Genomic DNA, 15388 nt, shown 5'->3' on the forward strand with positions numbered 1-15388 from the left:
GAATACCACTCCAGATCTCAGCCCCACAATCTTCCAGTTATGAGTCCAGAGCCTAAACAATACTTTATTGAGGCCCTGAAGATCTTTAATCCCAAATGTTTTATTCATAGGAGATGAAATAGAATGACCAGTTGAAGCTTATACAGTAAATGTGTGCACCAGTAGCCAAGTGATTCGGCTTTGTAAATAAAACCACTTATCTTTTTCTAGCTTCTTTTAAACCACACTTCTGATTTCAGTTTAAAACCATGGTTTATTTTTATACAATGATGTTTCAATCTCATAATTGTCCAACACCAGTTCAAATTATACTTAATAATTTTAGTGATTTGTCTGTTTAGTATTTAAACCTCACATGACACATACATGTGCTTACTTCAATTTTGTATTCCATGTAGGACTTGAAAAAGTGACTGACCTTTACCAGTTTCATATTCATGTTGTTAAAAAAAAGAGTAAAAAAAATTTTCAATTGTGCACAGTAGACCACCTACAAAAAAATGACAGTGTAAAATAATTGGTGTTAACTTTATATATTTATATATTTCTAACTTAAATATTTTGCTTTATATACAGTAGCAATATGAATTGGAAAGGTAAGGAAAAAAACAAACTTACAAGGTTTGGCTGGACTTGGACTTGTGGTTGTGACTTCATCATCTATAAAAAAACAGATTAACCAACATTTTTTACAATTGTATTTTTAAAATCATTTTCTTCTTCCGGCCATTCTTCCATTTAACAGGAAATTCTTGGCCAGCTAATCTCACCCTGCCCTCAGCAGGTCACAGATATCTATTGACATTACCCTTGACATGGCTTGAAACCATAACTCCTGGCTTGTGGCATTCAAGCTGTGCCAGAAATAAGAGAAATATTCTATTTGAAAAAAAAAACAGTATAATAACAAGTGTCCTATGTCCGACGGATTTCCGAAGAAGGCTCCACAGCCGAAATGTTGTTTTCCTTCTTCTCTTTTCAGCATGGGATAAACCTATTACTTGTTCCTTTGCAGCCTACGCATGCTGACGCAGCTACCCACCTGAACTACTTCAACCTACTTCTGCTGCGACCCACTATGCCTTCCACAAAATCTTTTTCTAGATCTCTTTGTCATTCCTTCTCTTCCTCCCTCTCTTACTAAACCAGCATTCTGTCTCTTCACAGCAATCTGTTCCAAGACCAGGCTTTCTAACCAATCCCTATTCCTTTACAAATGGTGTCATTATAATATAATTCCTAAAGGATTTTGCCTGAAATGTAACACTTTTTCTTTTGACTCTGTCACCACCCAGAGTAACACTCACATCCGAAGAAGGCTCCACAGCCGAAACGTTGTTTTCTTTCTTCTCTTTTCAGCATGGAATAAACCTAATACTTGTTCTTGCGCAGCCTACGCATTCAGCTACCCACTGAATACTGTCATATGCCCGTATTAAAAATCTTAAATAATAAAAGGAATTGGATCTTTCACTGGAGAACAATTTGAACTTTTTGGGGGGATTGGAAATTAGACAAAACAATTGCAAAATTGAATACAAAATCTTTTAATGTTTTAAATATCACAATGATTTTGCACTTTTCTCTTATTATCATTGTATTTGTTTTGATTTGTGTGCATTTTATTATGTTTTTTTAAACATTTGTGAAAATACTGTACTGTGTTTGGGTTGTGTATCTGGCTTGGGTTGTGTTATTTGTGAGATATTACAGTACCTTCCAAACATATTGGAATTGGTCATTTAATTTAATTTTATTTTGAAGCAGAAAATATATTCAGATAATTGTCTGATGGGTGTCTATTGATTGTCACAACATCAACTTTTTTTGTTAGATAATTAGACGTTCATATAAGAGCTGTGAACATCCTAATATCCTGTTTGATGATAACTTTGGTTTGTCAGTTTTTTTTCTAACTTTCTCCATTACACCATTTAGGCCATTTTTCTAGAAATGTGTTCAACTACAGTTGACTTTGTTTTGAAACCCTTAACATAATGATGCCCATCTCAAGTATACCCAAGAGCTTTTGGATTGGCAAAACTACTAGAAGAATGTTCACTGAACACACAAGGCAAAAGTTCTACTTTTTGTCCAGAATAAGAAATGATTTGTGCAGCAAAACCAAACACTGCCCTCCAAGGGCAGTGTCTTCTATCAAGCGTGATGGTGGGAGTATTGCGGTTTGGGACTCCTTTACCGCCTCAAAACCTAAACAGTTTGCTATCATAGATGGAATAGATGGGCTAATTCTGGAGGAGAACATCAAGCCATCCATTCATCAGCTGAAGCAGAGCCAAAAGTGAGTCATGTGGCATCCTAAACATTCAAGCAAATCTACAACAAAATGGCTGAACAAAAAGAAATTTCACAAAGTCTGATCTTTAACATAACTGAAATGTTATGGATGGACCGCAAATGATCGGTTTGTGCAAGGAAACCCTCACATGTCCTCTACTTGAAGCAGTTCTGTAAAGAAGTAGGGGCCAAAATTCCTCACTGTACCTTTGAATGTTATATCCCATCAATTCCAAATAATAAGAAATTATTTGCCAGATTTTGGACCTCTTGTCCCACGCAGCTCCAATGACAAAGAACAAAGATTTGCTCTTTAGACTTACTTTTAATGCACCAAGGAATCTTGGGCAACCAGCCGCGTTCTTCACAAGTGATAGTGCTGGATCCTATGAGCTCGTATCCAGAATTGCAAGTAAAAGAAACAACATCTTTGTATTTATAGGGTGGTAGACGCCCATACACTTTTTTGCCATCATGTACAGTAGGATTTTTGCACGTAATATCTGCAGAGAAAGAGTGAAAAAGATCATGTTTAACCAACCACCATGATAATATGTTTTCAATAAAGTATGTCTTTAACTGAATACTCTTGTTTAACTGAGCATTTGTTTCCGGTCCCATAATTCTCATATATTTTAAGTAAACATATGGTAATAAGCAAAACACATCTAAATTTAAAATTTCAAAAACACATGATTGTTCAAATATTTCAATACATTAATGGGGCAAAATAGTTTCAATATTTTATTTTGCCTTCCTTATTGATTAGTTATACTTGCAGCCCTGAAATAACCAATATAATGATGTTATATACACAATATAATTCATTCATTGCTGTACCTTTGCATTTGGGAGGAGGCCCACTGTAGTTCCCATCCTTGGTACAATAGATTTCTTTCTCTCCAATTAAGTGGAATTTGTTGCACTTGTACTGTACAACATCTCCATATTTAACATCACCGGAGAAAAAGGACAGGATTTCACCATTCTCAATTTCAGGAGGACTGGGGCATTTGATGACTGTGGGAAGCAGATGTTTTTAATTTTAAACGAGCACATCGGTTTTCAGACATCGGTCTTCAAACATTTATCAATATGCAGTAAAAAAGTGAAAAAAAGCATTTCCCCCTGGGGATGGGGGCTTCTAGATGGCACAAACAGCACATGATGAGCCCTGTTCTGAGCAGCAAAATTCAGCTGGCAGATTGCCACGGTAGGATGATGAGTGCCAACTGGCCAGGGCTGTCTAGACTGTCACTCACAAACAGCCAGCCAGTCCTGCCTCTTGCCAGCAATGGCACTTCTCGATCGGTGTGAACTAGTCGCTGTCACCAGTCAGGCATGACCAAGACTCATTGAACAAGAAAAGGTTGGAATTACTGTCGCTGGACAGGACTCTATTTTCCAGAAAAAGACATCTCGTATGACTTTCCTGGAGCCTTTAGACCTGCAGGGATAATTAATGAGAAGCAGACAACTCCTCCAGTCAGCAATTTCTTTTCAGCAAGGCTCTCAGAGTACCACAATTTAAGTGACACGTGAACACACTGGAGTACTCATCCTCATTCATTCTGTGTGGGTTGCTGCCAGAAAACCATCTTGAACAACTGCTTCTTTTACATTTGCACAAATGTAATATAAACAAATGACAATTCCAAATTTTCTAAAAATGGTTCTCATTGTCTTCATTTTGGGAAAGTACAGTGCTTTTGTCTAGTGGTACTGTGCATTATCATTAGGTAACTTCTGGAATTGAATGAGATTCTTGGTTATTTGAGCATAATATAAAGAAAAAAGGAGTAAGTCAGGCACTGACGACTCTATGAGAGAAGAGATGGAAGAAAGAAAAATATTTTTTTTAGATCAAGCAAGTCAGGGCACTTGGTGTGAGCACAGTAACAGCATGTACTGTAACAATATGACATTTTGCTCATTCTGCTGTGGTCTGTGTTACCTTAGAAACTACAGGTAGTTTAAATCTAACTTCTGAACTGTTAAGAGAGCATGACTAAAATCTGTCTTAGCACATGCCATTCCTTTTGTCAATATAAACAAATTGTAGTATGCAAATGATTAAGAAAGACGTTTTATCTCCAGCTACATGGGTTCGTTATTAAATAATTGTTCTGCTCTTGGTTCTTTCTTGAAACAAAGATGCACAGATGAATGGATCTGGAGCCTGTGACAACTATCTAAAAAACAGACTCTGGGGCAGGTAATAGAAAGAATATAAGATATTTTGCATTTGTATTTGTCTCTACTTACTATAACACTGTGTACTAAAACTTGTAGTTTCCTCTGTCCTGTTCAGAATTTCTAACATCATCAGTAGGCCAAAGGAAACACAGATTAGCTTGATTCTTGTGTAACGAGGCTCAGCTGTGGGTGATTAACTTGTTTCCCAGGGTATAAAAGGGCACAGCCTATTGTTTTATGTTAGGAAGGTTTGAATGACTAAAGTTTCTGTTTTGTTGCTGAAAGAAAACTATGGAACAAGTTTGAGTTGGAAACAAATGAAGAGCTTCAAAGTTGAAGCCAGGTTTAATTGTTGCTGATATTAATAGAAGCTGGAAGCTTATACAATGCTTGAAGTCTAAATGGTAACAAACTAAGGAAGAAATGTTTGTGAGGCTAGTTCCTTTGGACCAGAAAACACAACTAGAAAATCCTGGTCAGCTGTGATGTAACACCCCCAAGCAAAATATTAAACAACAACAAAAAAAACTGAAACGATTCAAGGCCTTGATTAAAAAATGAAGGGCTTGGCTTCAGAGCAGATTAGTCTACTTACTTTCACATACAGGAATATTACTAGTCCAGCCGCCAGCTAAGCACTCTCTGGTTTTTCTGCCTACCAAGACGTATCTGTACACAAGACAAGCAAAATCACAGAATGGTAGGAATGGGAGGGGGGTTATAACTTTAATAAAACAGCGAGTACATTACCAACATAAACAGGAACTCATTCCAGATATGCTAAATGAAACATGGTCCAAATTTTAAAAATGTATTCCTTTTTCCATCCACTATAAAAGTACAGTTTTACAGGAATATTTCAAACACTAAAGAACAAGTACACTTTACTGGACTACCACTTCTCTCAACAGTCCCCCTGTATTGAGACTCATGCATTTCAATGACTCATAGGCTTCCTGGTTGAAGGTTTTGAATGCGGTGTATACTGCAACTGCTAGCAAATCTTTAAGGACACCTTTAAGGAGCATATGATAACAGTTCAGAAGTTTATTCTGTTCAAACTGTGGATTGTTGCCTGAATACTGTGTTATCCTGAAAGAACATACCTTACCACACATTTCTAGACTATTGCAGTATACCCCACTGGTGATTGTGATTCTTTACTCCATGAAGAGTACAAGGCTTTAGTGACACCAAGAGTTCTGATTGAGCAATGTTGTCAAATGTTGTTTTGTATCATGTATGGTACTGTTGTTGTATTGTATTATTGTCTATTGTCATATATGTTATGAGTTATGAGTTATGAGTTGTTTATGAGTTCTGATTGTGCAAGACAAATTCCCTTGGAAGCAATAAATGTTAATTCAAATTCAAGTCTATGGCATTATGAGCAGACAGCACTATGACATTCATCCACAGTTTGTACAGTATCTTCCCTCATCTGGTGTTCACCTCCTTGGATTGCTGGAAGATGGTTTCTGAATCTTTTTAACCCTCAACAAAGAAACACAGCAACCTATTTCAAGTATTTAACTATTTTAAAGTCACTGCCAAAGAAAACCTGGTGGACGGTGAAGCCCAAATCAGAGGACATGAGTGCATACGATGACGAAGTGCATTTCAAACAATTTGAAACAGGAGACACTTTTTTACACACAGTTTTGTGGGGGTCTGGGGAACAAAGCAGCTCAGCCACATTGTTGAAGTTGCTATCAAATGGCTGGATGAGATCCTCCAAAAAAATGTTCTACTAAAACAACAATCTAGATGGGCTGAACGTCTTTCTCTGGATCGTAACAGTTCTTATGTTGCTATAAAGATTGCCAGTGTAGTGTTTCATAGCCGTTCAGGGACGCCAAATATGTAATCATAGTGGCTCTCTGAAGGCACCAGTTCTGTAGGGTTTGGGCATTTACTGAGACAATTATTAATTGTAGCAGTAAATCACAAAATTGATTCTTTTGATGGCTTTAGAATCCAACCATGCGACATAACTCAAACAACGCACACACACAGGTACTAATACACGAGGATACATTTATTAATACATAGAATATGCATGTAAACCTAACAGATCTTATCGAGAAGGTTATCAGAATACAAAAGATATATATTCAATCAGTTACGAAGTGTTACACATCAAGAGGACATACGTTCAGTATATCATTCATTAAGACCGTTTCGTAAATGAACTTGGTTATAACTTCTACATTAGATACTCAAAACAAGTACATAACTCTTAGGAATTAAATTGATATCAACTGGTTGGGATAACAATTGAATTCTCGAGCTGTAATGCATTGAAGTTGAATACTCATCCAATTTCTGGGGATTCAGATCTCCTGCAGGCACAAACAATCAGCTGCAGGCTTGTTGCTGTCCAATCCGTGCTCTCTGGCTCCGTGCCAGGCTGTGCTGTGCGGCTTGCGACGGTGCGCTGCTGATGCTCACTGACCGGCTAGTTAGTGTTGGCTTTAACTAGCAAAGTTTGTGCACAGGAGAAAAGATGACTGTGGATCCCAGCAAGTCAGGAAGAGGACCGGTTCGTTCCTGATGAAGAGCTAGTTCTGAATAGTGATTCAGCTGTCCACAGTTCTGACCTGTCCACGAGGCCTGCTGCTGGTTACTCTCTGGCAACCTCCACTCTAGACTCTTAGAACAAAGGAAAGTTCTGGCACTCGGACACACTGGCCGTTCCGTGGTTGTCCGGGCTGAGTCTCGGGATGGTCAGGAGGCGCGCTGCGAGAATGTCCTGCCCTTGGGAGCCTTCTGCTCCTGGGCCGTCCTGCCCTGGAATTCTCCTTTGAATTCCCTTTAGAACAGTCCACAGAATCCTCTCCAGAATCTTACTGAATCTCCCGAATCTGAATCTTGTTGAATCTGAATCTTGTTGAATCTGAATCTCCAGGCCTGTGTTGCCTGTTTTTACCTGGAGGAACTTCAGCTCGTTGATTGGCTGAAAGTTCCATGGGCATCAGAGTCCCACGTGGGTTACTCGGCCCTACCAGTCCCTGATTGGTTGATCACAGTGAGATATGAGTCACTTAGTCCTGACACTTAGTAATGCAGTCCAGATGTCCAACTGGCACTCCCTAGACAGATAGGCGCCAATGGATGACCATTGATCATGATAGCCAGACTTAGCTAAGTGCATCCCCCTTTGGGAGCTGTCCTAGGAAACCTTAAATCACCCTGCACTAATGGTCTCTCTGTGGCTGCACCACAGAGATGAACAGAGAAATGGGGCCTCATTTGGGAAGCTCAGAAACACTTAATTCTGCCTTATTATTAAGCCTCACCGCTACACCAGTGACAAAGGGATCTTACATGCAGTGCAGATGTGGCTTACACAGTAGCCAAAAGGTTTCTATCTGGACAGTTTCAAGAAAGCAGCCTTTGGAATGTATATCTTTCAAAACCGGGGGATTGTGTAGAGAAGTGAAGCAGTCTAATAAATGAGCAAACAAATACATTTGTTTTTATGAATCCCATTTACATTTTGAAATGCCATCATAGTAAATGTTGCATTTTGGCTAGATAATCACCCCAATGGATCTACACTAAATATTTATACAACATTTATCAAGATTTTGGCCCATCTTACAATAACCATATATTAATACTGTCTGTGATAGCATGCCTCCATTACCAAGACGAAATTGGGCCCTGCCAATTCTGCCCTAAGATGTATTTTCTGGAACCATGAAAGGCATGTTATTGCTTCTCGAAGTCAGAACCAGGCTCTTTCTGATTTCACACACAAGATGGCACTCACCCTTCATCACAGGAAGCTATAGCATGTGACCCAAAAAGGACACCTTTTGGAAGATGATAATGCCCGTTAACTATTTCTCCTGGGGACCCGCAAGACTTGGCTAGATAGAAAGCAAAGAAAACAGTATGACGCTCACTCAATGAATGCAATTTCACAAGGAATGACAGGAATGTGTGACAGTAGAATCATTTGAGTTTTATGAAAAGTTTGTCTTAACTCGCTTGGCTGAGGGCCAACCTGCAGGCTATAGGATGGGGAGGCTAGGACCCCCATGCTTGGTGAAAAGGTGACCAAGGAATAGCAGCAGACATGGACATGGGGTGGAGGAGAGATGCAAAAACAATCAAAGAACGAGAAAAGGTCACATGTAGTATAGATGGGAAACTGAGGCAATTACATCAGGATTAGTTGCGAGTTGTGGCAGCTAATCTTAATTAGTTTGGCTGCCTTCATCCCTCCCAAACTTTCTTTAGAACTCCAATTCTGTAATGAATTTAATTAGTCATGCATGTAAAAATCTATTAAAATTCCACCATCCACAATGCTTTCATTAGGGAACTGTGAATAGTTTTTTAGAACACAAGTATGTCGTGAGGAAAGCTAAAATGGAACATTTTCTCTTGAAAATATTGAAACTGCTACTGACACGTTTTTCCACTTTCAGGTGAGGCCTCCTTGCTCTTTTGCATTAATCTTATTTGCAGAAAAAAACTCTGAAGATGCATTTTAAATCATTTGAAGCACACTCACATTCACAGCGCAGAGTCAGACTGGTCCAGCTTTTCTTACTACAGACAATTTCATGCCGTCCGTCCTTCTGACTGTATCCTGGATTACAGACGTAAGTCACAGTAATTCCTTCTGGGAAATCATTCAGGCTGCCGGACTCCTCTGACAGGGTAGCCAGAGGTTCATGTGGAGGTCTATCACATTGTCCTAAAAATAAACAGGTATATTGTGGTTAAGATGCTGACATCTGCGAGGGCTGGTGTTCTTGTTCTTCTCTGACTCTTCTCTGATTTTAATGCAATAGGTTTTTGTTCAAAAACCCCACAAACGCTTTGTGAAAAGGGAATAGAAGGTCTCAACAGCGGACCTGGACAATCCATCCAAGTCCTTGATTACATCGTTTGAACCACTACTCGGGTAAAAGAAGTACAAGAAATTAACTTAACTTAGCCTACCTGGTTGAAAGAATGACAGCCTGACTATAAGGATGCACCTATCAGAACCCCAGTGTCCCTCCAAAGGTTTTTTTTTTACTTGAAATAAGCCGGGGAGCTGCTGCAAGGGTGATGATGGGCGGAGGGAGGGATGTGAAGTGGTGATGCTGGAATCCTGGTTCTTATACTAACTACACCAGGAGTTGACTTCCTCTGGAACATGTGTGTAAAATTCCATTCCAGTAGCTTAGTTAAAAACAAATTCAGCCAGGATAAATGAATAAATTAAGTTGGACTGATATACAAAATGGTGGCATGGTGGCGGAGTGGTTAGCATTGCTGCCTCAAAGTACTGGTGACCTGGGTTCAATTCTAGACGTAGGGTGCTGTCTATGTGGAGTCTGAATCTTCTCCCCTTGTTCGTGTGGGTTCCCTCTGGATGCTTCAGTTAACTTCAGCAGTCCAAAAATGTACTGGTACTGTAGGTTAACTAACACCTGGGAAAATCGGCTCTGATATTAGTGTGTACATGTCTGTGTATGTCCTGCAATGGACTGGCATCCTATCTAGGGTGTATCCTGCTTTGTGCTTGTTGCTTGTCGGGAGCCTAGTTTGTCAGGATAGGCTCTGGCTCCCCCACAATTCTGAATGGGAAAAACTGGATGACATAAAAAATGTGTTGGTCATTGTTCCCTCAGTACAGTAGGCTAAGTGGGTCCCCACATTGCTGGTGCAAAAATGCTCATCTGCAGAGTTTAGACTGCTTTTTTGTGGGTCAGTATGAAATACTGGAAATCAAAGGACTGGAGTGTGGGAACAGAGATTCCTCATTAAACTGTGAAAATGCTGCGTCAATCTGAAATGAATGACCAGAAGAGTTCAGTGCTGAAGCTACTGTAGCTCATATAGTATGAATAAGCAGTGGTGAATAACTCTTGTAACTATGATTTAGATTTTCTGAAATTAAAAATGAGAGTCGGCAATTTGATTTGAGTACCCAGGAATGCGAGCAGTGTGAGTTATGAACACATTGCAAATGGAAACCCAGGTGAGGTGTCTCAGTAGGTTCATTATATGTGCTGAGTGGAAGTATTATATTTATAATGTGCACTGAGACTTCCTGTCTGAATGGATGATGATCAGGATTCACTGATAATGTTCTCCAATCATTAATATTGGTTTGGTGTTCCTGAAGTTGAAATAAGAGTACTAACAATAACAGTCTTAGTTCTACTGCTATTAACACTAATAGCTATTGGGAATCTGTTTTTAATTTATAACTAACTCTGGGATCTGCCACATTTTTGTAAAGAAATGTGCTTATAAACAAATTAGTCCATCTATTCCTTACCAGAAATCTGCTTATTTCTGGCAAGGGAACAGCAATCTGGAGACTATCCCAGTCACACAGTGTGCAAGGGGGGTTGACATGGCCAAGAAGCTTCACTCCAGAAGACGAAGCAGTGAAAGTACAAAATGAACCATAAATAAACTGGTAATAACATAACAGGACACAGCAGTGTTAAAAAGTGAAAGAATCAACCAGAAAGTACTTAATCACATAACTGATAATCCCATCAGATAAATGGCAAAATCAGATTGAATTGAAGATTCTTCCAGTCATTGGCAATAGCGATGTGTGTACAAATATATTTTTACTGTGTCTCACCACACCTTCTGAACCTCCATTTACAAACAGTTTTTAATGACCATCACATTCCTTTCTCAGAGGAATCAAATCTGGTCTTAATTTATCATACAATCATACGTCATACTGGATCGTCATACAATCATTTTGGAAGTCTCTTAACTTTTTTCACAAATTATCTAATCAGTTACAGAATTAGAAATTAATCTCACTTCTGTGGTGGAAGTGCATTTAAAACCAAGATCAGGTTGTGTAGTGTGGAATTAGTTACCCAGCATTGGTATCAAAGCAGATACTCTTGAATTTTTTTATAAAACAGCTGGATGCAATCCTGGGATTTAACTAAAATTAATTTAAATTAACTACAATTAATTTAATTAAAAGCTATTACAAATGAGCAAGGTGGGCCACATGGCCTCCTCTCAACCTGTTCTCAGCTAGAACAATAAATGTAACAATATTCCACACAACTAACTTTTATAAAATAAACCTAAACCCTCCTGTAAAATAATACAGACTAACAAATCCCACCAGCAGAACAAAATTTCTGCACTATGGTCTTGTTTGTCCTGAAAGCTAAAATATTATTTCAATTTTCAGACACTAAAAAGTATACAAATATATCAAACATATCAGATCAGAAGTCTGATAGAAGAAGAAAGGTTTTGTATTGTACTTACCTCTCACCTCCACAGAACACAACCACAGAAGAAGACACAATTTAAAAGCACAAAACACAGGACTACATGCACACATTATTCTTCCTCAGCCTTTCAATCAACTGTGGACTTGCAGACAGAAGTATCTTATCATTTATATGATGGAGTAAAATTGATTTTGACAAGAATGCATCATTTCCAAACTTGATATTTGTTTTGGGTTGAACCTTGTCATTTGGTTGTTAATAATTACCATATGTGTCACTGCTCAGAAAGTATCACTGCATTATGTTAAATCAGTTTACCAGTAACAAAACTAAACTTTGACCAGGAATATATATACATAATAATACATTATAGTGTACATATATAAATGTGGCTTTGGGCTACTTGTTCCAGTGCATCCAAGATTCAAACCAATATTTATTCTGGATTGAACCAAAATGTGTTGCTCCAGGTTAGCCCTACCTGTTGAGCAATCAACATTGAAACATATCTGCCGGCTCTCAACAACACATTCTAAGTATTCACTTTAAAAAACAAACTGTTGTGTCTCTTCTTCGAGATCTGCATAGTTTCAGCATGACAAGGTTTTCTCTACGAGAATATACACCATGGGGAAACAGACTATTTTGTTGCCTGAACTTGCCTGAGCAAAACCTGACCTTGTGATCATGAACGAAGGAAGAACAAACACCAAGTCTGGCTACAAACACCAAAGAACATCATGTTTTTTGTAGCAAGTGTTAATGCTTTCAGTGCTTCTGTACTTAAATGGATATCAAAAGTTAATGAAGCCTTTTTGTTTATGTTTGCATTTGATATACTTTATAACATTCATAATTCAATTCAATTCAATTCAACTTTATTGTCATTAAACTTACACAGGTGCATAGTATAATGAAAAGTGTTTCTCATTAGTCACTCAGGTGCAGTATATAAATAGGACAGAAGATGAGACAATAGACAGTTACACAATAGCAATAATAGTAACAACATGTAATAACATAACATAAATAACGTAATCAAAAACTGTGCAAAATTCCGCAAACAGAGAAAATTTAACAGGACAAAAACAGTGCAAGGTAATTCTTGGAACAGTGCAAAAAAAATAGTGTGGTTAAAAAGTAGTATGGTTAATTAATATTAAATATTATTATGCCTGTTACAATTTTACTGGGCTATCGAGGGGTCAGTACAATTTTGGCTTACATGTGTGTGTGGTGGTGTAGGAGTACAGTGGTTGTGGGTACAGGAGGATGTTAGGAGAGATCATAATAAGGTGGAAGGGAGTGGGGGCGTCACCAACTTGACAGCTCTGGGGAAGAAGCTATTTTGGAGTCTAGTTGTGTGCGACTGGAGTGACCGGAACCTTCTGCCAGATGGTAGGGGAACAAACAAGTTATGACCGGGGTGAGTGGGGTCAGACATAATTTTGGTGGCTTTTTTCAGACTCCTGGTGTTGTAGATTTCCTGGATGGATGGTAAGGCACTGCCGATGATGTGTTGGGCAGTTTTGACCACCCGCTGTAGTGCCTTACGGTCGGATGAGGTGCAGTTGCCGTACCAGACTGTGATGCAGCTGGTCAGTATGCTCTCCACCGTACATCTGTAGAAGTTGGTGAGGATCTGTGGATGTAGGTGTATTTTCTTCAGCCTTCTCAGGAAGTACAGCCGCTGTTGTGCCTTCTTGATGAGACTGGAGGTGTTCAGTGTCCATGTAAGGTCCTTAGAGATGTGAACGCCTAGGAATTTGAAGTTATTCACCATCTCCACCGCAGACCCTTCTATGTAGATGGGGGAGTGAACTTTTCCTTGTCTTCTGAAGTCAACAATCAGCTCTTTGGTTTTGCTGATGTTGAGACATAGGTTGTTGGTTCGGCACCAGTCTGCGAGTTGTTTTATCTCCTCCCTGTAGGCAGTCTCGTCGTTGTCAGTGATCAGGCCCACGACTGTGGTATCGTCAGCATACTTGGTGATGGTGTTTGTGCTGAACTTAGCAGTACAGTCGTGGGTGAACAGGGAGTAAAGCAGTGGGCTGAGCACACAGCCTTGAGGGGCACCGGTGTTAAGGGTGAGTGTGTTGGAGATGAGGTTGCCAATCCTGACAGTCTGGGGTCTGCTGGTGAGGAAGTCTAGGATCCAGCTGCAGAGGGTTGTATCTAAACCTAGAGCCCTGAGTTTGGTAGAAAGTTTTATGGGTATGATGGTGTTAAATGCTGAGCTAAAGTCAATGAACAGCATTCTTGTATAGGTGTTCCTTTTATCCAGGTGGGTTAGTGTGGTGTGTAAAGCTATGGAGATTGCATCCTCTGTGGAGCGGTTTGTGCGATAGGCAAACTGGAGAGGATCCAGTGTTTTTGGAATGCTGGCTTTAATGTGCGGAATAAGTAGTTTTTCAAAGCACTTCATTATGATGGGGGTGAGTGCAATAGGGCGGTAGTCGTTTAGGCATGTGGGGGCTGATTTTTTCGGTACTGGCACGATGGTGGTTGTCTTGAAGCAGCTAGGTACAGTGGCCTGGGCCAAGGACAGGTTGAAGATGTCGGTACAGACATCAGCTATCTGCCAGGCACATGTTCTGAGTACCAGGCCAGGGATACCATCAGGTCCAGCAGCTTTCTGTGTGTTCACTCTACTTAGTGATTTCCACACATCTAGCTTTGATAGTGTGGGGGGTGGGGTGGTAGGGGAGTCAGTGGTCCAGGTGGCTGGTTCAGGGTTTTGAGCTTCGAAGCGTGCATAGAAGGTGTTAAGCTTGTTTGGGAGAGAGGGGTCAGTAGCGCTTACAGGGCTTGTTTTGCTCCTGTAGCTTGTGATTGTATTTATATCTTGCCACATGCGTCGTGGGTTAGTGTTGGTGTTGTAGTGGTGTTCTATCTGGGATTTGTACTGTTTCTTGGCAGATTTTATGCCAGCTCTTAATTCTTTCCTAGCCCCTCTCAGTTCTTCCTCATTACCAGATCTGAAGGCTGCATCACGGGCTTTGAGCAGGGAGCGGATCTCAGTGTTCATCCAAGGTTTTTGATTCGGGAGTTTGCGTATCTTTTTAACGCTCACCACATCATCAGCACATTTGCTGATGTAGCTAGTGACTGCTGATGCATACATATCAATATCAGTGTGGGATCCATGGGAGGCTGCATCTTTGAACACACTCCAGTCTGTGCACTCAAAACAGTCCTGAAGCATTGATTCTGCCTCTTTGGTCCATGTTTTTACAGTTATAACTGGAGCCTTGGTGCGTTTGAGAAGTCATCTGTAGGCTGGGAGTAGGAACAGGGAGATGTGGTCAGATTGTCCAAGAGGGGGGTGAGGTACTGCTTTGTAAGCACCGGGTACATTAGTATAAACAAGGTCAAGTGTGTTGTTTCCCCTGGTGGGGCAGTCAACGTGTTGGTTGTAGCTAGGCAGGACTGATTTCAGATTTCCCTGATTAAAATCACCTGCAATAATAAATACACCATCAGGGTGTGCTGATTCTTGTTTACTAATAGCTTTGGACAGCATTTTGACTGCTTCCTTAGCATTAGCGTTAGGAGGTATGTATACAGCAGTAATAATGACCGACGTGAATTCCCTAGGTAGGTAGAAGGGTCGGCATTTTACCATTAAATATTCTAAGTCGGGTTAGCAGTGGATAGCGATT

General features: G+C 39.8%; 1 protein-coding gene across 1 annotated transcript; it reads right to left on the reverse strand.

Annotated features, from left to right (window-relative positions):
* Positions 1–233: 233 nt before the first annotated feature.
* On the reverse strand, positions 234–11868 carry LOC148830881 (C4b-binding protein alpha chain-like). The gene is made up of 8 exons (XM_088920656.1): positions 11761–11868; positions 9020–9205; positions 8270–8369; positions 5090–5163; positions 3139–3318; positions 2622–2801; positions 619–660; positions 234–490 (listed from the first exon to the last, which is right to left on the reverse strand). The coding sequence occupies exons 1-8, from the start codon at positions 11834–11836 to the stop codon at positions 444–446; spliced, it is 885 nt and encodes a 294-aa protein (XP_088776782.1). The 5' UTR covers positions 11837–11868; the 3' UTR covers positions 234–443.
* Positions 11869–15388: the final 3520 nt, after the last annotated feature.

Source organism: Atractosteus spatula, chromosome 7 (genome assembly GCF_055471065.1).
Source record: "Atractosteus spatula isolate fAtrSpa1 chromosome 7, fAtrSpa1.hap1, whole genome shotgun sequence".
NCBI classification, from domain to species: domain Eukaryota; kingdom Metazoa; phylum Chordata; class Actinopteri; order Semionotiformes; family Lepisosteidae; genus Atractosteus; species Atractosteus spatula.